At 32.0% G+C, this 26,193-nt stretch overlaps 2 protein-coding genes across 3 annotated transcripts; both read left to right on the top strand.

The window, feature by feature from the left end:
• The first annotated feature begins 2,133 nt into the window (after window positions 1-2,133).
• Window positions 2,134-19,172, top strand: Hip14 (palmitoyltransferase Hip14). The gene is made up of 21 exons (XM_080173636.1): window positions 2,134-2,227; window positions 2,572-2,634; window positions 2,957-3,022; window positions 3,323-3,364; window positions 3,691-3,770; window positions 4,192-4,412; window positions 4,767-4,880; window positions 5,152-5,259; window positions 5,780-5,847; window positions 6,262-6,333; window positions 7,489-7,558; window positions 8,034-8,127; window positions 8,500-8,630; window positions 12,546-12,626; window positions 12,993-13,045; window positions 13,404-13,523; window positions 14,328-14,460; window positions 14,808-14,957; window positions 15,578-15,710; window positions 15,911-15,969; window positions 16,403-19,172. Exons 1-21 carry the CDS (start codon window positions 2,175-2,177, stop codon window positions 16,448-16,450), a joined length of 1,959 nt encoding a protein of 652 aa, XP_080029762.1. The 5' UTR covers window positions 2,134-2,174; the 3' UTR covers window positions 16,451-19,172.
• Window positions 19,170-25,885, top strand: LOC145329473 (uncharacterized). Of its 2 annotated transcripts, XM_080173640.1 has the most exons (6): window positions 19,170-19,263; window positions 22,248-22,337; window positions 23,111-23,212; window positions 24,229-24,284; window positions 25,348-25,458; window positions 25,819-25,885. In XM_080173640.1, the coding sequence occupies exons 2-5, from the start codon at window positions 22,249-22,251 to the stop codon at window positions 25,431-25,433; spliced, it is 333 nt and encodes a 110-aa protein (XP_080029766.1). In that variant the 5' UTR covers window positions 19,170-19,263; window position 22,248; the 3' UTR covers window positions 25,434-25,458; window positions 25,819-25,885. The 2 variants fall into 2 exon arrangements, with proteins under 2 accessions (XP_080029766.1, XP_080029765.1); XM_080173639.1 differs by lacking the exon at window positions 25,819-25,885 and having other exon boundaries at window positions 25,348-25,493.
• The last annotated feature ends 308 nt before the right edge of the window (window positions 25,886-26,193 follow it).

Below are 26,193 nucleotides of genomic sequence, written 5' to 3'. Positions count from 1 at the left end.
TGGTAGTATTTTTGAGCTCAGCACCCATTAAAACCTAACCCTAGACACCTCAAAAGCCCTATGTACTCATTCTACTCTTGGCCGCTCCCAGCTGAGCTGTAGCTGTTACCCAGCTGCCATGTGGATTGGTCGCCACTATTTTTGGTAGCATTTTTGAGCTCAGCAACCATAAAAACCTACCCCTAAACATGTCACAAGCCCTATCTACTCATTCTACTCTTGGCCACTCTAAGGTGAGCTACAGCCGTTACCCAGCTGCCATATGGATGGGCGGCCACTATTTTTGGCAGTATTTTTGAGCTCAGCACCCCTAAAAACCTACCCCTAGACACGTCACAAGCCCTATGTACTCATTCTTCTCTTAGCCGCTCCCAGCTGAGCAGCGGCCGTAACCCAGCTGCCATATGGATAAGCTGCCACTATTTTTTTTGTAGTATTATTGAGCTCAGCACCCATAAAAACCTACCCCAAGACACTTCACAAGCCCCATCTACTTATTCTACTCTTGGCCGCTACCAGCTGAGCTGCAGCTGTTACCCAGCTGCCATATGGATGGGCTGCCACTATTTTTGGTAGCATTTTTGAGCTCAGCAACCATAAAAACTTACCCCTAGACATGTCACATGCCCTATCTACTCATCATACTCTTGGCGGCTCCCAGCCGTTTTCAGCCGGTTCTAGCCGTTTAGCAGCTGGCACTAGAAATTTTTAAAATGGTTATTGCTATCATTTAACATGAATTAAACCAAAAAAATGTTTTTAAAAGTTGATTCCTACGTAATTAATGATGAATTTGCCCTGAAAATAGGCAAAAAACGGCTAAACGGCTGAGCCGCCAGCTGCCAGCCGTTACTTTTCCAACTTTTTGTTCGATTTAGGGAAAATAGACCTACCAAGGATTACTCATGCAAAATTTCAGATCAAAATTCGAATTCTAAGTGCCATTTATACATTGATTACGAGATGGTTGCATTAAAAACCCCCCCCTTTATGAAGAAAAAAAATAGTTTTTTGTTTTTACTGTAGAGTTCATATTAATATAATATTTTGTCAGTTGTCCTGCTTAAAACCAGGGGGGAAGATGACATTGGGCTGTAAATTACCCTGGTACAAAAGGTTTATTACCTTAGTTTCTCATTCGTTAGGGTTTTTCTTTGGGTATTTTATTGAATTTTTTATTAGCTGACTCCAAAATAATAGTGCTTTAACTTTCCATCAGAAGGGGTAATCTTGTTTATCATCACGTACAATAATTTATCGTAGAACATGAAGCCTAACAGAATGGTTTGAATTATAACGATACATCTTTTGTCATATTTTAAGCAGGCTCGAAAAATTTTACACTACAACTGTGATTACAATATTAATACTATTTTTTAAAATAAAAGTTCCAGTAAGCAAAATTTTTGTTCATTTGCCTATCCATTAATTTCTGTTCTATATTTTTTTTTTCTGTGCAATTCTTGTTTAAAATAAAACCTCCGTAGATAAGAGAAAAGGTGCTTCTTCTTTTATTAACCCTTGTTAAGTTTGTAAAATATTCAAAAGTTCTCTTTTTAACCAAAAAGTAAATCTCCAATAGTATAATATTTGTTACCAATACCATCAAAATATTAAAATATTGTATCTTAAAACTTGAAATTGTCATTTAAACTAACACTGATTTTAAATACTACACAACATAGCTGTTCAATATTTGTAAAGAATATCATGTGCCTAAAAAAACTATATAAACAATGGTGCGATTTGTCATTAATTCATTACAAACAAATTATATGCTTCCTGATTTATTGTTATAGAATTCATTTTTCATAGATTGTCAAAATATGGGACCAAAATCGTTTTTTTTTATATGCAATTAATAATTGTGTATAGTTTATAACCAGTTGATCTTATTATAGAACCTACCTATGCAGTTAGAAACATATTAATTGTACAAAAAAATTTTTACCTTTTTATTTTTTTTTGACTGAACAAGAGCTAAATTTTTATTATCATTTTTTGAGCTTTTTATTATTTTTTAAAAAAATATTAACATTTTTAAAAATCTGTTATTATATTATTTGTTACCTAACAAGACTAAAATGTGAAATTAATGGAAATTGAAATTATTAACAGTTATTAAAATTACAGAAAATAATGTATTACGAGAATTAAAACTAAAAATTCTAATTATGGAAGATAAGTGTTCACAGGGCTTTGTTCCCTCTACTTATTGTGATATCAGGTGATTAATTCATTTTTGTAGTGCATATACATTGACAACCTAGATCTGTTCGTCCGTCAGTCTGTTTAGAGTTTCTAGAAAAAGTTGTGGAACACCAGAATCCACTCCTAACGAATCCGACTAAGATTTACTTTTGAAAACATACTCTTAGCAGGATATTCGTGTTACGCATTATTTATCGTATAGGTATAGGTTGTTCTATGCAGTAATTTGATGCCTATTGGTAAGATATATGTTAGCCTGTCCAATTAAATCTCTTACCTCTTTTCTTCGCAATTTTCCGTTATTAGTTTATTGAAGGAAAAGTTTGATAGATTATATTTGTAACAATATCTTTTTTACAGTGAAAGTGGAGGCATAGAGCACAGTGGCTCAACAGTTTTCACTGAACCTCCTACACCTAAACGGTAGGTTTGAAGTCCTTAATGTTTTGCCTCAACAAAAACTTTTTTTGCATTATCATTTGTAATCATATGATTTATATATTTGAATATTGGAGGTGATAGTTTCGAATCTCAGCTCAAAGTGCGTCATAACTAAAGATACCTTGGCCTGCAAGCATGCGTATTTCATTGCCATCTACGGTTATGATGGCCAGACTAAGATCTTGCAATTAAAGGGTGGATTGTCTTTAATAGCTTGGGTGCCTTGGTACCTACTGTAAAGGAATGGCCTTACGTTGTTAACAACCGTATTTAGAGGTTTTAATCAAGCATTATTTTTATTTAGATCAAATGAGATTGATTCAAGTGAATTTGATATTGTTAAAGCAACACAGTATGGAGCTTTCGAAAGGTAAGTTAAAACCTTAACTAGGTATAATAAATGACAGAATAACATATGTACAAAATGAGAGCTCAAAGACCCTATTCAAAGCAGACTAGAAAACATAAATTTTGAACAAAAGGCAAATTACAAAAATAGTACATTTTTTAAAGAAAATTATTAATATTGAAAGTATATATTAAAGTCACTTTAGTTATTACAGAAATTACGTCTAATACGCTCCTCTTTTACTTTTTATCTAAACAAAATTAAGTTGATTTTTTATCATTAAAGTTGCTAATGTTATTTTTCATTGCATATATTCTTTAGAGTTCAAGAAATTATAGAAAATGGATTTGATGTTACCAAAAGGTAAGATAAGTTGAAATTACCTAAATTTAATTGTTTCGTAGAAAATAATATGCATACCTACCTAATATAAATATGTTTAATAGGCTTATATTTGTTTGATGCAAAATAGTTTTTCCTTTTATTTATTTTTCTCTTAAACCATATTTTGCCAGTTTGAGAAAAAGAAATTACTACTAAAATTGTTTTTAATCCCTCTCTTCTCCCCAAATTTGGCCAACCTCCCAAGGCAGAATTTAATATATTAAAATGTCGGACAAAAGGGATGGATTCATTTACCGTCCGATGACTTTTATTGATGCTTTGCTTACTATCTATTCCAATTTTAGAGATTCCGACAATGTCACTCTACTTCATTGGGCTGCTATTAATAATAGACGAGAGCTTGTTCAATACTTTGTTAAGAGAGGTAATACACATATAAAAGTAACAGGATGTCTGTATCTTAAAATCTCTTACTGATATCGCTTGACCGATATGGTTTTCCTTTATTCTAAAGTTTATTAAACTATTTAGAGAAAAATGGTCTTTATATGTTTGCTTGTCTTTCTCTGTGACATTGTAAACCTAAGAAATTTAATTGTAAGACTATGTCGTTTCTTAAATGAAAAGTGAACGTCCTCTCTTAAAAGTATAGTAGCACTTTTAGCCTCTAAGGATAAGGACAATTATATGTTGGAGAGAAGAAAAGATAAAAATATACCCAAGACCTCTATAGGGCTTCGTTGAAATGGAGAACTGAATCATTACAGTCGTTCTTAACTTTACGGGGACAGACATAGAACCCCCGTTACTTTTCATCCAATTTTCATACTACTATATTCATCTAGGAGCTGAAGTTGACGCAATAGGCGGAGAATTAATGTCGACCCCGATGCACTGGGCCACGCGGCAGGGACACACACAGATAGTTGTGATGCTGCTGCAGTACGGCGCAGACTACTCCATCAAGGACAGGGAAGGATACACGTGTCTCCACCTGGCGGCACAGTTTGGCTTCACAGCCATTGTGGCATACCTCATTGCTAAGGGACAGAGTGTAAATTCTCAGGTAGGAATGGGTTGGGGGTCGGTTCAGGGATTGTAAGAGATAAGACAACGGACGATTAATTGATATATATCCATAATGATGACAAACAAAATAACTTATTTGTAAATAAAATCATGGGTTGAAAATTTTGAACACCTAAAGTTAGAAACAACTAATTGCGATTTAATTAAAAGAATTCAAAGTTGTTAAGCCAACGAATGAGAGATCATGTTTATAACACATAAAGCTTCACTATAAAGGAGAACTAAATCGGTTCAACGAGTTTAAAAGTTACAGACAGACTGACAGACACATCCTATTATTTTTATATTAGGATTACCTATGCATTTTTTAAAATCTTATTTTTACTTTTAGGATGCAAATGGAATGACGGCATTAATGTGGAGCAGCTATAGAACTAGTACTATAGATCCTACTAGACTTCTAATTACTCTAGGAGCTTCTCTTACTATGAAGGATAGAGTCCAGGTATACTATATATATATTAACTATAGAACTAGTACTATAGATCCTGCTAGACTTCTTATTACTCTAGGAGCTTCTCTTACTATGAAGGATAGAGTCCAGGTATAATATCTATATACATAAATGTACAGTACACGAAAGAATCTTTACTATTAAGGGGTTCCATATTTCTCCAGTGCTTATCGAGACATTTTGTTACAGACAAAGAGACATACTATTACTTTTTCTATATAAATTTATAATACTTTCCTAATTGGATATTGCACATGTTTAGGAGAATACAGCCTTACATTGGGCACTAATTGGTAAGAGTAGCAGCTCTGCAACCCAACTACTCAATAAGGGCAAAGATTCTGGACTTCTTGACATGAAAAATAATCAGGTACCACTTTCTTGAGATATTTTTAACAGAGAAAATATTAGGTTAAATTAGTTTAAACCACTGTGTCTTATTTTGACCCAAAAAGCACTTTGATTGTTTTGGGGTTTATTTTAATATATCATTTTTCTGGTATAGGTATAATAAGGGTAATAAATTCTACTTTCTATTTAAAACGTGGAGGAAAATTTGAAGAAAAATCATTTAAATATTAGGTGTTTCCCTTTAAAGTTTATATCGGGAAATGGACACCCCTCCCCCTCTAACCTTATAATATTTGAAATAAGATTAAAAGTAAGCTGTATAGTTTTTTTTTCTTATGTCTAACCCCTGTTGGACTAGCTACCCAGTACCCAATATCGTCTAACCTTACATCGTAAACACAGACAAACTTTTTTCAATTTATTCCAAAATATGGTGTGTTGGTGGGTTGTTGTTGCCCGGGCCAACAGGGTATTATGTGTAAAAGTTTCACTAAATCTTTTTGTACAACATGCAACTAATATTAATAAAATTGTTTTAGGGTGAGTATCCTGCAGATCTTATCCAACTCAACTCCAAGTCTGACAAGTCAGGGCGTGGAAATGACAGGCATGGATAGTTTTTTAGTCTTTTAAATAATTGAATTGAGCCCAAAACTAGATGAAAGATGTATGAAAAATAAAAAAAGCTACTTGTCCTTTTATATATTGACACAAAATAGTCCCTTAGAATAAGGGAATATTTAATTTTGATGCTATCATCGACACAAATTTTAAAAATTTGTCCACAAACACCAAAGATATCTGGTAATCAGTAGTAATTTGCAAAAACTACCTAACAGCAGTCTGACCGACATGTTTTATACTTTAAAATATGCTCCATAATGATCGAATTGTGGCCATAAAATTTTCGCCATCTATCTTGAATAAAAGCAGAAAACACTACGTTTCCCCCGAAATGTTTCAGACGGATATTTTGATTATTCGCTACTAAAAACTTGCCCCAAACTGTCCTTAAATGTAGGGGAGCTGGCTACCCACAGCAACAACACAGTCATAACCAGGGATCTGTACACTGGCTACCATACAGAATCAGGCATGCAATCAATCAATCAAATAATCCCTAAAAGATTTTTGGAATTACATAATGAACTTGACCATTTAGTCAGCGATCTCAAAGGGTAAGACAATCCTATGTAAATTGATATGCATCACCAATAATGATAAGAAGATTACCCTTTCTGTAGATTAAAAATATTTGTTGAAAAGTTTGGACACTTTTTGTTCCAACTTATCATAATTCCCTTAACCAATGATTCTTCGAATGAGATATGGTTTTATAAAACTTTGGGTACCTACCAGTGTTATTTACAGTCTCTGCAATTTTAGTTCTTTTTACGCTTATACACTTTAAATATCCAGTTAAAGGACAATGAAAGGAAAAAGGGGGGGGGGGGGAAGGTACTAAAGTTTACAAAATTGAAAAAAAAATTCTAAGAGGATAGCGCCCATGCTTTTTAACCCAAAGTTTTATAAGATACATCTTTTCTAAATTTTATCATTATTCTTAGTTCTACTCTCACTTTTTATCTGTCATTTTGTCAATTATAATGTGTCAATAGTTGTCTATTTCTCTCAGAAATGCAGGGAGGGAGGGAGATAATATTTGACTGTAAATTACACTGGTGCTCAAAGTTTTTTTACCATGTTGTTTTATACGTTTGCTCTAAAACTTTTGGTACTCATTTTGAAATTTGATAAGTTTGTTTCTTATCCCTATGTCTAAACTTTTCGACCATTAATTTTGATTTACAAAGGTATGATATTTGTTTATCATAAGGGATGCATATTGATTTTCGTCCCATCCCTTAAGATCCCTGGAGAATTATGTTTTATAGTTATTATAACTTTTTCAGTACCGCTATTGAAATGTTTCTCAAATATAGGAATTATTGTTTATGTTTTTTATTTACGTAATCTATGTAATTTCTATAAAATTTTTACGCATGTCAAAAAATTCTATCTTTTAATATAATTAGGGTCCGTCCGAGAGGGTTAGCTCTTTTCGTTAACTTAGACATTAGGTATTCAGTTCTGACACTCTACAAGTACGTTGCCTTACCATTACATAGCTTCGCTTTTATGTATGTTGTCATCTTGATACAGGGCGCACATCAATTGTCTTAACCCCTAAGTTCCCTAGCCAAATATTCTTTTATTTATTGATTGATCTGAATGTTGAACTGTACAGGAATATAATATTAAAGTCACGTGATACTCCGAGTACAAACCCAATTAAAAAGTTTGCAGATAATCGCAAGGTAGGAAAACTTTTCAATTATGGCTTCGGAACCGATTAATATCTGATGGATTAGAACAGGTTCCAAGCCATACTGAAAAATCATGTGTCTTATCTTAATATAGACAACTTTTTATTGATAATAAAATGGAAATGATATTAATAATACCAGTTTTGTAAGCCCGGTCTTTCCGCCCCTCGAATATTTTTATCCAATTATCCCCATAGGCTTTCTTTGTATTAGTTTTGTTGTTGTTAAATATAGGTTTCTCTAAGATATTGTTAAGTGAAGAATGAAATGTAAAATGAGTTGGCAATATACCTATGTCATCAAATACTTAGACACAGCGCTAATTTTAGTGATATTATTCATTTATTTATCAAGATGGATGGTAATTTTAAAACGTTGTGATTAATGTAGTTTTTCTCATAAAATCATTAATCTAACCATATTAAAAAAAATAGTTGTTTAGTAATGTATTAACTTGATTTTTCAGGTGCACTCGATAGCAATGAGCATGGTGCCTTTCTTGTCATTTTTCTTTATTGGCACGATCCTCAGCATTTCTGTAGACTATCTAGTCAAAATGGGTAAGTAAATTTCTATAGAAGCTTTGCTATTCTACAGTTGTATTGATTGTCAATCGATAATGGTCATGTGTTTTGTATGATGGTAATATCCTCTTTAAAGTTCGTTGCTTCTTAAACATTAACATGAGAAATGTTGTACATGAAATTCCTTGCTGCTGCGCTCTTAGCGTATAGATAGGGGCTCTGTTATATAATGGTTTAGAGAAAAGCAGAAAAATGGCTTAAAATCAACCCAGGACCTATGTAAAGTTTCCCAAAAATGGAGAACTTAATCTGTTCAGTAGTAATCGAAATATTTAGCTTCCGATAAGAGAATCTTATTACTTTGAATAATAGGACTTTTTTTTATAAAAACTTACTTTTTTTGTTTAGGTATGTTTGTACTTGTGTATCTGTTTGTAAACGGCACCTCATATTTCTTATTTGATGAGAGGATTATGAACCATCTCCCGTTGGGCATTTACTTTTCCACTTTCTTTTGGATGTATTATACATGGATAAAGGTATGTGAGATTTATATATATCGAACCCATAACCAGAACCTTCTTGTTCTTTTAATACGAAGATTATTAAGTGAGTTCGACACATGGTAGGATGGCTATTTCATAGAGAGTTTCATTATCATTTTATTATTTTTCCTTTTTGCAATATGACTGTTCTGTGCACTGTAAAACCCAATGTAATTTACAACATTTTTCTGTAATTTGATAAAAAGATTCACGAATTTTAAAATGTCTTATATTAAGCTTTAAAATGAATCTTCAGTTGTTAGAATTGGTTAACTCTAAGAACATCTTTAAAGCATTTAGATTTAAGCCCTCAATTTTGATTTTGAATTATATTGTATGAATCTTGTTAAGTACCAAAATACATTTATTTTATAATCCAAACCTGATATTTTTAAAGAATACAATGTTTTTGAAACATTGATTTTTGTGTTTTTGCCCTTGTATTTGAAGGGGGAAGAAAAACAGCCTAAAACCGATATTATGATGACTTAAATTGAGTGATAAAATTAGACTGAAACAATCTTGGCAGTTATATGAAGCTTCCTTAGGGTGGTAAACTTGAACAATTACCTAAAGTGGTTTTAATTGAGAGATAATCAATAATATAACTCATACCTAATGAAATAAAGGGGGGGGGGGGCGTAATGACATAAGCTCTTAAACCGTGAGCAAAATGGTCTAAATATTGAGCTAGACCCTTCAAACTTGGTATATAAGCCTAGTCCTATAGGTATTACATCTAAATGGCAAAAAAATCCAAAAATTTTTATTTTTAGGTTAGGTTAGGTAAGAAAAACCCTGCGGAAATGGGGTTTTTAGGCTTTTTTTGGTCTATTTTGATGTGGAAACTTGCCTTAAATTGTTTTTTTCTTAGGGTTTTAACTTAAATACACTGTATCTATTCATATGGACATTATTTTAGATGATTCTGCAATTCGGGGACCGACCCCAGGGGGCTAGGTGGGTGGCCCGCAGGGGTTAAGTTCATTTTTCCCAATATATTTGTTGTGATACATCAAATTATAGGTTTTTTAGGTCAAGAAACTCAAATTCAGAGCTAAAATAAGAATTAGACTAATCTGAAGCTAGCCCCAGCGGGCTAGGTTGGTGGCCCGCAGGGGTTAAGTGCATTTTTTCTAATATTTATCTTGTTATATATCAAACTATAGGTTTTTTAGGTCAAGAAACTCAAATTCTGAGCGAAAATTAGCATTAGACTGACCTGAAGCTAACCCCCCCGGGCTAGGTTGGTTTTCTGCAGGGCTTAAGAGCATTTACATAACCTAACCTAGAAACTTACTTATATTTTTACAGGTTTCTTTCTTGAATAAACTGTGTCTATTAATGAAGACTTTATTTAAGATGATCCAGCAAGTCGGGGACCGACCCCAGCGGGCTAGGTGGGTGGCCCGCAGGGGTTAAGTGCATTTTCCCCAATATATATGATGTGATACATCAAATGATATGTTTTTTAGGTCAAAGAACTCAAATTCAGAGCTAAAATAAGCATTATAATAATCTGAAGCTAACCCCAGCGGGCTAGCTGGGTTGCCCACAGGGCTAAAGTGCATTTTACCTAAGCTAACCTAGAAACTTACACTTATTATTTTTTTTAGGTTTTTTTCTAGAATAAACTGTCCATTCATGAGGACCTTATGAATAAACTGTGTCTATTAATGAAGACTTTATTTAAGATGATCCAGCAAGTCGGGGACCGACCCCAGCGGGCTAGGTGGGTGGCCCGCGGGGGTTAAGTGCATTTTCCTCAATATATATGATGTGATAAATCCAATTATAGGTTTTTTAGGTCAAAGAACTCAAATTCAGAGCTGAAATAAGCATTAGACTAATCTGAAGCTAACCCCAGCGGGCTAGATAGGTAGCCCACAGGGCTTAAGTGCATTTTACCTAACCTAACCTAGAAACTTACGTTTAATATTTTTTTTTAAACTGTCCATTCATGAGGACCTTATTTCAGATGATCCAGCAAGTCGAAGACCGACCCCAGCGGGCTAGGTGGGTGTCCCTCAGGGGTTAAATGCATTTTTTTTTAAAGTATGTGTTGTCATACATCCAACTATAGGTTTTTAAGGTCAAGAAACTCAAATTTACAGCTAATAAAAGCATCAGACTAATCTGAAGCTAGCTCCAGCGGGCTAGGTGGGTTGCCTGCAAGTCTTAAGTGCATTTTACCTAACCTAACCTAGAACCTTACTTGTTTTTTTATGGTTTTTTTCTGGAATAAACTGTGTCTATTTATTAGAACATTATTTAAGATTTAAGACCCCAGCAGGCTAGGTGCGTGGCCCGCAGGGGTTAAGTGCATTTTTAGTTGTCATACATAAAATTATAGGTTTTTTAGATCCAGAAATTCAAAGGGGTAGTTTCACAAAATGCATTTGAACTTAATTTAGTGAACTGCATATTTTTTCCTGGTTAATTGGTTAAACTACATTTATATGGCATATATTTGAAAGAATTTAAATTTTGATAGTACAATGTTAGCGGTGGAAGAATTTAATATGCTAATAGGATACAATTTTTTAATTTAATGTATACCACATACCACGAAAAAACTAGCATCAGGTTGCTATTGTGTTTTTTTAGCTCCAAATTGACTTTAAAAACCTATAGTTTGATGTATAACACATAATTTGGAAAATTTACCCCTGCAGGCCACCCACCTAATCCGCGGGGGTTAGCCTTAGGTCAGTCTAATGCTTAAAATAGCTCTGAATTTGAATTTCTTGACATAAAAAACCTATAATTTGATGTATGACAACACATACTTTAGAAAAAATGCACTACACCCCTGTGGGCCACCCACCTAGCCCGCTGGGGTCGGTCCCCAACTTGCTGGATTATCTAAAATAATGTCCTCATTAATAGACACAGTTTATTCAAGGAAAAAAACAAAAAAGAATAAGTAAGTTTCTAGGTTAGGTTAGGTAAAATGCACATAAGCCCTGTGGAAAATCTACCTAGCCCGCAGGGGTTAGCTTCAGGTAATGCCAATTATAGCTCTGAATTTGAGTTTCTTGACCTTAAAAACCTTTATTTTGATATAGAACAAGATCTATATTGGAAATAATGTATTTAACCCCTGTGGGCCACCAACCTAGCCCGCTGGGGCTAGTTTCAGATTAGTCTTTTGCTAATTCTAGCTCTGAATTTGAGTTAACTGACCTAAAAAACTTATAATTTGATGTATCGCAACATATATATTGGAAAAAATGCACTTAACCCTTGTGGGCCACCCACCTAGCCCGCTGGGGTCTGTCCCCGACTTGCTGGATCATCTTAAATAAAGTCTTCATTAATAGACACAGTTTATTCAAGAAAAAAAACCTGTAAAAATATAAGTAAGTTTCTAGGTTAGGTTAGGTAAATGCTCTTAAGCCCTGCAGAAAACCAACCTAGCCCGGGGGGGTTAGCTTCAAGTCAGTCTAATGCTAATTTTCGTTCAGAATTTGAGTTTCTTGACCTAAAAAACCTATAGTTTGATATATAACAAGATAAATATTAGAAAAAATGCACTTAACCCCTGCGGGCCACCCACCTAGCCCCCTGGGGTCGGTCCCCGACTTGCTGAATCATCTTCAATAATGTCCATATGAATAGATACAGTGTATTTAAGTTAAAACCCTAAGAGAAAACAATTTAAGGCAAGTTTCCACATCAAAATAGACCAAAAAAGCCTTAAAAACCCCATTTCCGCAGGGTTTTTCTTACCTAACCTAACCTAAAAATAAAAAATTTTGGATTTTTTTTGCCATTTAGATGTAATACCTATAGGACTAGGCTTATATACCAAGTTTGAAGGGTCTAGCTCAATATTTAGACCATTTTGCTCACGGTTTAAGAGCTTATGTCATTACGCCCCCCCCCCCTTATTATTTATTATTTCAGTATATTCAACTGTTTGTATCACCAATGTTGACTGTTTTCTTTTTTATTTCCACTCTTGGACTTTGGTATAACTTTTTCAAGGTAGTAATTTTTAATCCTTATATAAAAGTAACAGGATGGCTGTATGTTTGACTGTACCGCTAATCGCTGAACCGATATCGTTCTCCTTTCTAATTTAGCTTTTTACAGGTCCTGGGAAGGTTTATATTTTATAAACATTTTTGGGAAAGGATACCACCACCATTCCAAGAGGAATCGTTTCTAGAAAAAAATGATCCCCGCCTAAATATTTTCAATTCTTTTTCGTTTTGATATCTAAAATGATGCTCCTCAAATAGTTTGTCACTCCGATTGTCTGGGTGTTAGTTCTATTGTCAGTTCCTTTGTTCGTTCGTTATACTAATTTTGGAGTGCCACAGGGATCTTTATATGGACTTTTATGTTTAGACTTGGAAATCAGATCCTGGTATTATCAGGAGTAGTCAAGAGGTCAAATACAGGTAGTCATTAATCATTATTGTTTCTATAACAAATATTCCTTTTTTTATTCTCTCTGTTAAAAAAATTAAAATCACACTAAATGTGATAAAAATATTATTGATTTTTAAAATCCTTGGATAAGTTGTATAGTTAGTTCAGGAGGAATTTTAACTTTTTCTAAACCTAAAACACTACTTCCCTATATTTCTTGGTTCCCCCTTTGCATTAGATTACAAGTAGGAGATAGTTACAGAGGCAAAAAGATCACAACAAATAAAATTTTGAAAATACTTTCAACTTGATTTTAACTAGCTGCTCTATCCTCTTCTTTATATAATATGATCATAAATATATAATACCTATGATTTGTGTGTTTAGGACTATTATAGAGTTAACAGAGAGGGGAGGGTTCGACCCATCTGTTTTCTGTAGCTCCTGTCTAGTCAGACGTCCACTCAGATCCAAACATTGTTCTGTATGTGATAGGTGTGTTGCAAGGTAAGCTCTTGCATAATTTTAAAATTTATTATTTTCTTGTAGAGGAGAATGAGCTCTTTGCATATTTTATAATTTATTATTTTCTTGTAGTGGTGAATGAGCTCTTTGCATAATTTTATAAGTCATTATTTTCTTGTAGAGGAGAATGAGCTCTTTGCATATTTTAAAATTTATTATTTTCTTGTAGTGGTGAATGAGCTCTTTGCATAATTTTATAAGTCATTATTTTCTTGTAGAGGAGAATGAGCTCTTTGAATAATTTTATAATTTATTATTTTCTTGGAGAGGAGAATGAGCTCTTTACATAATTTTATAATTTATTATTTTCTTGTAGAGTAGAATGAGCTCTTTGTATAATTTTATAATTTATTATTTTCATGTAGAGGAGAATGAGCTCTTTGCATAATTTTATAGTTTATTATTTTCTTTGTAGAGGAGAATGAGCTCTTTCCATAATTTTATAATTTATTATTTTCTTGTAGAGGAGAATGAGCTCTTTGTATAATTTTTTTATTTATTATCTTCTTGTAGAGGAGAATTAGCTCTTTGCATAATTTTATAATTTATCAAATTTCTTGTAGAGGAAAATGAGCTCTTTGAATAATTTTTGATTTGTCACTACAGAGGTGTATGTATAGGAAATTGAGCTCTTTGTATAATTTTCTAATTTGTCACTACAGTTGTATAGAATATTGAGCTCTTTGCATTACTTTTTACGTTATTCCTTGCATAAGAGATTGGACTTTGCAAGATTGTTTTAAATTGTCCCTACTGGTGGAAATACAATATACTTTGTTATTTTAGGTTCGACCACCATTGTCCGTGGGTGGGTAACTGTATCGGTGAGAGAAACCACGCCTATTTTCTTGGGTTTCTCCTGTTCCTAGTCCTACTCTGTCCACTAAGTGTTTATGGCTGTCTCGTCTACATGTCTCAGGTATGTATTCTATAGCATGTCCTTGGGGACGATACTACGAATTTTTTCTCAGCCAAAATTGCATATTAACCCCCTTGTTGAGCTAATTTAGAACACAAAATAAACCTCCTTAATTTTTTAAAGATTACTTACTAATAAAAAAGACTTTTTTGACTGAAAAATAGTTAAGAGTGTCAATATTTTGAACTTTGGTGTTACTATTTTATAAAAAGTAAATACGCCAAAAGATTACATAGGTACCTATTTCAGATTGACATGAAATCAGGAATTTGTAATCTCACTAAAAAAGTTATAAACGAAAGAAAAAAAAATTTTTAATCCCAAATGAAAGAAACCTTTTTTTGCAGGCATGTCTATATTCCAGTGCTGCTGGCGTCACCTGGTTCGAACTGGTGAAGGAGGGGGCCGTATGTGAGCCCTGGGTCACCTGGGTCATGCTCAACATGGGGTTCCATGCGGTCTGGGTATCTTGTCTTACTGCATGCCAGCTTTATCAGGTTATTATCATTTATCATACATGAAGGAAGGGGACAGGGCCTAAATAAGCAGGTACCCACAGTATTATTACAAACCTGGCATCTTATTCGTTGGCTCAAAAAATTTGTGTTTATTGAATTTTGATTGATGGTTCCAATTATTTTTTTCCTACAACAGTTGTTCAACGACATAGGAGATAAATATAAATTTATCGTCCACTGCCTTATCCCTTAAGATCCCAGTGTTCATATTGGGTTACCCAAAATTTTGTGAAATGGAATAAAACCATGTAAATGGAAGTCTGCAAGTACCTAATAACTTTAAATAATAATTTTAGCTACTTCCTTGTAAGTGCCCTGTCGACTCGTAAAGCAGTGAAACCCCAACATCATTATTTTTTTATTAAAATGAAAAAAGGGGGTAGGTATAGCTTTTTGTTTGTTTCTTTATTATAGGTTAGGCTATATTGGGTACAGGTTTGGGAACCCTAGGGTTATAGCCACAGCAGGGGTTACACATTTAAGAATAAAAGTACCTTCCCCTTATTTTTCAATTTATTTGAATTATAAGAAAAGAGGATTTCATTGCACTTTGAGGAAAACACCAAATAACACATTTTTTTCACAATTATTTATCTCAGGTTATATGTCTGGCAATGACAACGAATGAACGGATGAATGCGGGTAGATACAAACATTTCACAAGAAACAGACAGGGAAATGTTATTTCTCCATTCAACAAGGGCATGGTCAATAATATAGCTGATGTTACAGGTAAAATATTTTATTTAAGAACTAGCGGATACGCCCCTAGAGGCACTTAAGGAAATGGCGGGGGAGGGGGAGTCGACATTCCATTTTCAATTTTATTTTAAAAAGAAAAAACAAAAAAAAGTAGGTAAAAATATCTGTAAAGGAGAACCTATTTATAATGTACATTTAAAATACAAAATAATTTATAATTATTTTTTAAGGTTGGGGATTTGGTGGTATTTTGAAAACCAGCAGAGTAGACTGGAGCAAACAATACGAGGTAACTAATATATTTTTCAAGCTTTAAACCTTTATATGAAAACCTACACAAAGCTTTCCGAAAAAGCAAAACTTTTTTGGTCCATTGCATGAATTTAATTTAAAATATTGAACTTTTAGTATTTTTTAGAATATGATAAATAATTACCTATGGGTTAGGAATAAAGATTCCTTAAAAATTCACTTTTACCAGACAGTAACTTGTTTTGTCACTGATTTGGGTAATAAATAAAAATGATTGCAAGCATAAATCACAAAAAAATACAGTTTTACATTACTTTTTTATAGGGAATCAATTTGGCCCTTCTAAAATTTTTTTTATACTCTGTCCTCCCCGCCTTTTTAAAAATTTATTTAAAAATTAAAAAAGGAGCGTGAGGGGTATCAGTGCTTTAAAAGCATCAGAACATGATTACCATTTGCTTTTTTTTCAGACGGATGAAGATTCCTCGCCTCTGCTGAATTCACAGTTTACTGTTTAATAGAATAAAAAATTAATCAAGCACATTTCAATAAATTAAAACTCAGGAGGATTCTTTAAGTGATACTCTATCAGGTCGAAATTAATTCAAATATTTTTAAAACTCTGATATGTTTTGGCAGCTGTTTAATAAAAATGTTCCGGTTTTATATTTGTTATACGTCACAAAGCACCTCTGAAAATAATTCACCACCCACCAAATATATAATTGTTAACACACACAAGAAACTTAAGTTTTGAATTTACTAAATTATTCTGCATTTTGATTATCTGTAACCCAAACTATAATTTTTGTTATTGTTCTGTAAGGTTATGTCAGGTTTTTTAAAGTAGGACATAGGAAAGTTCCGCAGGGTTTATATGCAGTCTTGATTATAAAAGTGGGAGAGGGTTAATGATGATTTTCAAGTTTTTTAATGTTATTATAAACTTATGACTAGTAAGATTTAAAGTTTTTTTCTGTTTTCAAAATATACTTTTAAATATTTGGAATATCTCTGATTTTCGTACATTAGTTAGGAATATTTAGTTTTCTATTTTATAAAGAAATTTTTTTTTTCATACTCTATTAAATCTGATTGTTTTTGAGAGCACCGAATGAATTTTATATTTACCCACCCACAAAAATAAACACTACTAGAAATGGAAGAAAAAATGATTGCTCACCTAAAAAAATTAAATGTATTCAATTGTTTATTTTAGTCTACCTAAAGCAATATTTATTTAATGCTTATATTATTTAAATAAGGCTTAAACAATGAAAATTTCAGTATAATGACTACAGGATAAAACATCTAATGAATATACCCGCGAAAAACTGTCTATAATCCGATGCGATAAATAACTATTCTTTAGGTGCTATATCTTTAGGTACATGACTAAAATGATGCAAAAGCTTTTTAGTATCTATATATTAGTTTTTTTGTATTAAAAATATGTCATACCTATTAGAAATAAAGAAGTATATTTCTAGATATTAGGCATGAAAATGAAATTCATTGTTGATTTGTTCATGATATATAAATTATTATTGATTGAGATTACTATACACGCATTTATTGCTTTATTAGTTTTAACAATTTTCAGGGATAAGTGGATTGGTTAAAGGCATAAAGATATTCTTTTTTTTGGCAATAACAATACTAGTTTATTTTTTCTCATAGTTGAGGTTATTTTGAATTAACAACTCTTTAAAACTAAATTTAATTTATAAAATCATTTTAAAACACAATAGGTAGGTAATATATATTTGTGTATCTCATCCCTGTATCCCTGACGACTGACATATTATTTATGTTTGGATTAGGATTTTATACATTAAAAATTTTGTAGGCCCTATAATACTCAATTACAAATGTGTTTCTAAATTATTAATTTTCATTATTATTTATGGGCACAAAGTGTTTATTTGAAAGTTTTTTGATACCTTTTTTGGACACACTCTGTGATTTATCTTTTTGTAGTCACTGATTTTTATCTTGATGTTTATAGATTGATTATTGTAGACGTTATTTGTTTTAGATAACTATAGAATTTTTTAGTGAGATTTAAATAAAGTAAAAATTATTTTGCTGCCTGTTATAAAGCTATTTTTAGATTTGTGATATATTTCCTTCTTAGAGAGTGAAGCGAATACTTTAAAACAAAAAAATAGTTAGCTTTCATATTATTAGAACTATAAACCAAATATGAATTCTTGGTTTCTTATTAATTACTTTCTATACGTACAAAGAAGGGTAAATAATGTTATTGAATTGTAAATTATTGCTGAAAATGGATTTTAGAGATTACTATTTAGTAACTAAATAAGAATTTAAGTAAGTCAAATATTGCATAATGAAAATTGATTAACATACTCATTATTTTTCCCATTTTGTCATATTTAGTTTTTGGCGGTTTTTCTCGGTGTGTCTAGCGAGCACGGTAAACCCCCATCGTTCCCCCGTTAATTTAAAATAAATTGAAAATAAAGGGGTGTAGTTTTCTAGTTTTTTTGCCTTAGTTTATTTTATAATGGGTACAGACTCACATTGGGTAGCCCTTCAGGGTTAAGGCTCCCCTCAGGGGTTATTCATTCTTATAAAATAACTAACCCCATCACCTATATTAAATTTACATAAATAAATGTGGCGAGGGGGTTCCTGTACTTACAAGAAACTTTAGAGGGAAAACGCAGATTTTTTAATGGGTTTTTATACGTTATAAAAACTACTTTTAGTGCAATAAATAAAGTATTATTTTACATTGTAATTATTTATTGTCATTTTTCCTAATCAAAGATTAAATAGGTATTTCATTAACAAATTAACCAGTGCAAGAATTATTGAATGCGTAACAGGTTTTTTTAGTGTTTTCAAACAAAGTTAAGCACTGTTAACCCATCTCCCCCTTATTTTTTTATGATTAGGTTTAGTTAGTTAAAAATAAAAAATATCCCCATCAATTGTTTTTAATTTATTTCAAATGTAAGGAGTAAGGAGGCGATATCAGTGCATTAACTTGCCTTTTGTTTGAAAGCATCTTTTTTTGCAAAAATTCTATTTATAACAAACTTTTAAAATTTTTAAAGCAAAACTGTAAAGAAAATATATAAATTCATGAATGCCATAAAATATTAAAAAATAACTCGGTCACAAAGAAAAGCTTGTTAAAAATGTATTATCTTTTTTTTTCTTCATAATATATTATTAATTATTGATGTTGATTTCATTCAAATTTGCAGATTTTTTTTGTATGATGTACTGAAGTAAAGAGCTTATAATCAAAAAAGCCATTTTGAAGATTAGAACCTGATATTTTTGCTGTGTTTAGAAGGTAAAATTTATTTTGTTTGGGGACCTTCAAGAATTTAAGAGGGTATGAAATGCACCCTCTTAATACAATCTGCAGGCGGATTTTAAAATCCCCTTTCCCCGATAGTTTAGAACAAACTGATTTCAATTTTTAAAATAACATTGATTTATTTTCTCAAGGTAGGGAGGGGACATTGGACAGTTTATTACTTTGACATTCAAAATTTTATAACCACTTATCTTTTATGTTTGCTAAACTGCATAGGGTCAATTTTGTTTTTCAATGTATCTTTCATTGTCTTACCCCTTCAGATCCCTGTTTATCTATACACAATGTTGACAGGATTTATTGGCACTAAAGCTAATGGAAAAATCAGTTTACTATTGATCTCGTGTTTATTGATGGCTTTACAATTTATAAGCTTTACACATAGATAGTGTGGGTGTGTGTGATCAGGGAAAATGGAAAAGTGTAAGAATATTTAATTCTCTCATAGTATTATAAACGGCTTTCTGCGGATATAAAAATGTACAATTATAAGATTAAAACCAGATTTTTATCCCCGAGGTGCCGAAGGCACAGGCTAAACCGGTTGAGAATCGGTTCAAATCTACCAGTTATTAAATGGTTTCGAAGAGTTTCGGGAAAGTTTTATCTTTGTTTTACTTATCTAATAGAAATTTTTAACATTTGGGTTAATTGAAATACCTACCAAATAGGTATTTATTCAATATTTTACTCTATTATACTCAGAGTAAAACTGAAACTTTAATGAAGTGAAATAATCAGGGATCTTTTGGGAAAAAACAATGGACAATAAATTGATATACATCCCCACTGTAGATTTATAACATTTGTTCAAAAGTGCAAGCCCTAGTTGTTATAAGAAAGTCTCTCGTTCTACTTTATGACTACTTAGGTCCAAACACTAAAAAACTGCGGCTATCCATAATTGTACCATTTTATGTCTAAATCTTGTGTTTTTTTTTTCCATTCCTTTACTTTTCAATACCTTGTTGAGTTGATACTCTTTTGTCTTATTGTCAATAAAATTGCATTTTATGGTCACTTTTTTCTTCGTATTTTCTCATTTGTTTTACCTACCTGATTTTTCATGTTTTTTCCCTATTTTTAAATACATTATTTCATAAATGATAAATTAATTTACATCTTATTAAACGGAATCGGATAATAACAGGATGCGAAACCGTGATTGAAAAAAAAATATTTTGATATTACTTATTGCTTTTGTTTTCTCCTCATTTTTGTTAGTTGAGTTGTTTTCTTTGCGTTGAAATGTTCGAAACCAATCAAAATGTAAATAAAATTCAAGCCGTGTGGTCTAAAGCTACAAGATTATGTAGTAGTTTAATTATTATAGAAAAGGTTACGTGATGTAGAGACAATGAGACTAATCTCATAATATTATGTAACAGTCAACTTAGCTTTGAGAAGATTTCTAGCCATAGATGATCAATCAGACACAATAATCCGTCAAACAATACAAGGAATTCTTAGCAGAGGAGCTTTTTTGTTTACTTACGAAATTTTGAGCTATATTATATAGTTTACCTAAGCAAGATATTCAACTATTCATGCTGACTTATTATGTATGATTTATCACAAAGGCTTCAATCACATTATACAAGCGAAGAAATATCTACACGTTATTATTTACCCAATCAAAACTTTAGTTGAATCTTTAAACGAATAAGATAAAAATATCTGCCCGTTTGTAATAATATAGTACATTTTTTAACCAATAATTTGGCTAGATTGTTCCTCCACTGTTTTCCTTTTTTGAATAAGGATCAGAATCTTGTATTATATCTATTTAGCTTTGATATTCACTGTTGCCTTTGTTTGTAGCTTAATTATGGCTCACAACAAAAACTACCAAGAGTTATCGACAAACTTTCACATTGCACTGCTCCCAGGGAGGGAGGGAACATTAGACTTATGAATGTCATTGATACCCAAAGTTTTCTAACCACATTATCTTATCCAAAATCTTTGGGTACTTAGCTTTTAAAGTGGTTCGTTTTTGGCTAGTAGTGTTGGAACATATCCAGTAGGTAGGTAATAATTTTAAAGATACAGAAGGAGAGAAATTTTGTTTGGATGTATATTAAATATCATTTTATTGTCCATTTATTTATCTTTTAAGTATAAGATGCCTGCATTGCACCTAAAACTTGTAAAGCAATTACCGAAACTATATTCAAATCTATTTTAATCATGTATTTTTTGTTTTGTTTTTAAACCAACTTTTTAAATTCCCTTCAATCTAAACTTAATACCTATGTTGTCTAGGTATCTATTTTTTAAAATTTGTTAAGATTGTTTATTACTATGTATATTGTATCTACAAAAATATCACATGAATACCTGTCCCTGTTTGTATTGTTACATATCTGTATTTAATGTATTGTTGGGTTTTGTTTTTAGGATAGGTTAGTGTTTCAACAATAATATTGATATTATTCTTACATTAAACCAAGGACGTCCAAGCTTTTTGAGGGGGAAAATGATTGGTTTCAAAGGTTTGAGGAGGGTAAACATCCCTTTACCCCCCTCCCTTAGATGTCTATGTTTAAAACACTGGGTATGTGTGAAAATATTTAAAGGATCAACAATTCTCGTTTAGGTTACTATTTCTTTTTAAAATATCAAAAACTGCACAAAGCTTCTATGAAAAGCGCCCCATATCTTCGCTGGTTTTTGTCTGATTTCAAGTACAATTTGACATTAGGTAACATTAGAACTAAATTTCTAGTTTTTCTAAGGGTTGTTTATTTGTAAATGAAGAGGAAGGTACCTAGCTTTAGTGTAAAATAAAGTTTTCTTCTGAAATTATTTAAGACGATTCTTCTGATTTATGATTTCTGTTACGTTTTTCTTGTAGTTTATATCTTTGGATTTTTTTTGTGCTTCGCTGTTATTGAATGTAGTTGTCCTTGTTTTTTTAGATACTAATAATAACTGAAATATTTTTTTTTATTTAGGATGGATATCATTGCTAATACATTTATAGTTGCTCAAAATCAGGAAGGAAAGATGAGTGCCGAAGGTTTAGTAGCAACTCCGGAACAAAAGTAAGTATGGCAAGCAGTGTTGTGGATCCGGATCCGCAAGGATCCGCATTATTTTGAGTCCAAGGATCCGCACTGACCAAATTTGGAGGATCCGGATCCGCATACAGTCAATGCGGATCCGAAACACTGATGGCAAGGGAGTTGACAATGAAGGTTAAATTAAGTACTTCTCTTTTTTTAAGGTATCTGCAAAAAGCTACATTCTTACATAGATAATCATGTTTTTGGTACTATAAAGTAATTTATCAAAAAAGGGGGTTGGGGGCGGATGTGATACATTTTGAAACCAAAAACAAAAAGTTGGGTGGGGTTAATGCAACCATCTCGTAATCAATGTGTAAATGGCACTTAGAATTCGAATTTCGATCTGAAATTTTGCATGAGTAATCCTTGGTAGGTCTATTTTTCCTAAATCGAACAAAAAGTTGAAAAAGTAACGGCTAACGGCTCAGCGGTTTAGCAGTTTTTGGCTATTTTTATTTCATAAATTACGTGATGGATTTTCCTTGAAAATAACCAAAAAAAAAATCATAATGGCTAAACGGCTGAGCCGCCAGCCGTAAGACGTTAAAAACTTTTTGTTCGATTTGGGGAAAATAGACCTACTAAGGATTACTCATGCAAAATTTCAGATCGAAATTCTAATTCTAAGTGCCATTTACACATTGATAACGAGATTTTGCATTACCCCCTCCCCCCCCTTATTTTTTTTAATAAAATTTATGTTTTCAACCTATTTCTTAAATCTTTATATAAAGGATTGTTTTATTTAGATCCTTACATAGTGAATGTGTGGGTAGAGGATTATTACAATCTCTTGGAGTTGGGGCTATAACCTTTACTACATCATATTTTTCACAGAAATATTTTACTAGGTAAATATTCAGATTTTATCATACATTTATCCTCTTATTTGATAGTTAGGATGTAGGCCTTTTAATGTTAATGGGCAAACTATTAAGGGGGAGGGGGGGATAGAGTCTCTTTTTTGTTTTGGCTGTAAACTATCTACTAAATAAAAGATTACTTTTACTAGAGGCCTTATTTATTTTGAAATAAATTGAAAATAAAAACATAAAAAACATAAAAAAATATTAATGAGGGAGTAGTTTTTGATTTGTGTGTTTATTACTTCGGGTCCGGTTAGGAAGGTTATATTAGGTCGTGGGAGGCTCCTATGGTTTAGGCCACCGCAGATATTTTATAGACCCCTTTGGGTTTAGACATAGTAGAACAAGGATGACAACATCCATAAAAGCGAAGCATTGAAACGGTAGGACAAACGGACATTAACACTTGTATAGTGTCAGAACTTAATAATCAGAATATAAATGTATAAGATTTGAAGCAAAATTGTAAGTAAATTTGTTGAAAAACTGCTGGATACTGGATAATGTTTATGGACATACTTACATTTTAAGGACTTGATTATAGAGTTGCGTCGCTTATAACAGTATACTTTGTTGTTCCAGGAGTCAATATGCAAAAAATCAGATAAATCGGATAATTAGATCCTATTAGTTGTTAAAAATTTTTAATAATCAACATGTTTAAAATGGACGTACGGACATTCTGGTAATGATTATAGAGTTGCTACGCTTTCTAAATCATACCAAACTACTAAAGGAATCACCATGCAAAGTTTGAAATTGATAGGACAATTCTAACATGCCTAAATTAACGAAAAAGCTATCCGTTACAAACGTACGGACAGACCGACCCTTATTATAGAAAAGCTTCGCTTTTAAAAATCTACTACCCTTATTTTCAATTTATTTAATAAACAAGGCGAAGGGGGTATCAGTTCTCAACTCACTGGCAGTTTGTGTGAAAGCACTAAAATATTTGTGTTCTTTAAATTTTTATTTACCTACCTATATTTTTTTTTCAGGGAAATAAAAGGAATGAAAAGATCAAATATCATTATTTCTTCAACTGTTTTTACAGGAAATTTATCTTTTTAACTAAATATATTTGAACAAGGATGACAACATCCATAAAAGCGAAGCACTGAAACGGTAGGACAAACGGACATTAACACTTGTATAGTGTTAGAACTTAATTATCATAATATAAATTTATAAGAGTCAAAGCAAAATTATAAGTAAATTTGTTGTAAAACTGCTTGATACAGGATATTTTTTTGGACATACTTACATTTTTAGGACTTGATTATAGAGTTGCTTCGCTTATTACATTATACTTTGTTGTCCCAGGAATCAATATACCAAAAATCAGATCAATCCGATGATTTGATCACATAAAAATTTGTTGTTAAAAAAGTAAAAAAATCAACATGTTTAAAATGGACGTACGGACATTTTGGTAATGATTATAGAGTTGCTACGCTTTCTAAATCGTACCTAACTACTAAAGGAATCACCATGCAAAATTTGATATCGATAGGACAATTCTAACATGCCTAAATTAACGGAAAAAGCTATCCGTTACGGAAGTACGGACGGACGGACGTACGGACGAACCGACCCTAATTATAGAAAAGCTTCGCTTTCAAAAATAGAGAGCTAGAGGACATAGGACTGAAATTACACTGGTACCCAATATTATCTATTTTGGGGGAGATAAAACTTAGGTTACTTAATCAAAATATTATCTAACCATAAACTAACAATGCAATATGCTTAAATAAAAACTTAATAGGTACCTACCTAATATTTTTAATTTGAAGCAAGTAAAAACTTTTGAAATCTAGTACATATATTTTAAAGTATTTACCCTAGGGAGTAAGGGGTATTGTACTGCAAATTACACTGTTATCTGTAGTTTTTATAAGAATTTTTTCTATTTGGCTCAAAAACTTTGGTTACTTTTAATGAAATGCGATTGGTTTGTTCATAATTAACAGTGTTCCAACTATTCAACCAACAATTGTAATTTCGAAAGGGTTAAGTCCTTTGATAAATTTCATTTTTAACCATTCCATTTGCGACAAAATTACTATAAAGGGTAAAATACATACAATAAATCATCAAAAAGACAAATATTTCAGTTCTTGCAGCATATTTAACAGCTTCTACTTCCATGGAAAGATGTAATAAAAATTTTAGAAAAATGGTCAAAGAAAATAAGAAATAAAATCATATTGATTATTTTTTTAAAAGTAAACATTCTGAAATAAAAATCAGTCCTTTTTAGTAGAGCAGCTACTCCATACCTAGCAAGTATTGTTGTCCGACTATCTGTTTCCATATAAACATATCAGTAAAAACACACACAAAGGAATCGATAGATAGTTACTTGAATTTTGAACCATATTTTTAACTACTATAAAAAATGATTTTTCCAGCTATCTAATATAAAAAACTAAATACAAGATTATCTACATTATTCCTGTAATATTGTTTAAGGTTTCTTGTTATTTAAACTATATTACAGTGTAATGTTATTCTTTTAAAATATTTGTATAATTTGTTGTGCTTCTTATGGACTCTTTGTTACTTGTTAATTAAATTTGTTAAAGAATTTAATAAATATACATGATATACACACATTTTATTGAATAGAGGTGTAGCATGTTCATAAATATAAATAATATGTGATAATTCATACAGGCTTCATCAGTAGCGAAGCTACTCTATCAATCACTATGTCTGTCCGTCCGTCCCTTAAGATCTCGGTAACAACTGAACCGATTGGATTCTACTCTTCAGGGAATATACCTACTGGTCCTGTGTTGGTTTTAGGCTATTTTCATGGGGGGTGGGACACCCCTAACCCCCCCACCCTCAATTTTTTGGTAGAATGATTTTTTGCATAGGTATATTTTGCGAATTCGCCTTTTATTCGCGAATTTTTTTTTCAATTGGGATTGGCGATTCATTCGAATTTTTTTTGG

This window comes from Acartia tonsa, chromosome 10 (genome assembly GCF_053477335.1).
Source record: "Acartia tonsa isolate MP-2025a chromosome 10, ASM5347733v1, whole genome shotgun sequence".
In the NCBI taxonomy this organism is placed as follows: Eukaryota; Metazoa; Arthropoda; class Copepoda; order Calanoida; family Acartiidae; genus Acartia; species Acartia tonsa.
The sequence above is the reverse complement of the archived record's forward strand: the minus strand, read 5'-3'. Positions and strand labels throughout refer to the sequence as shown.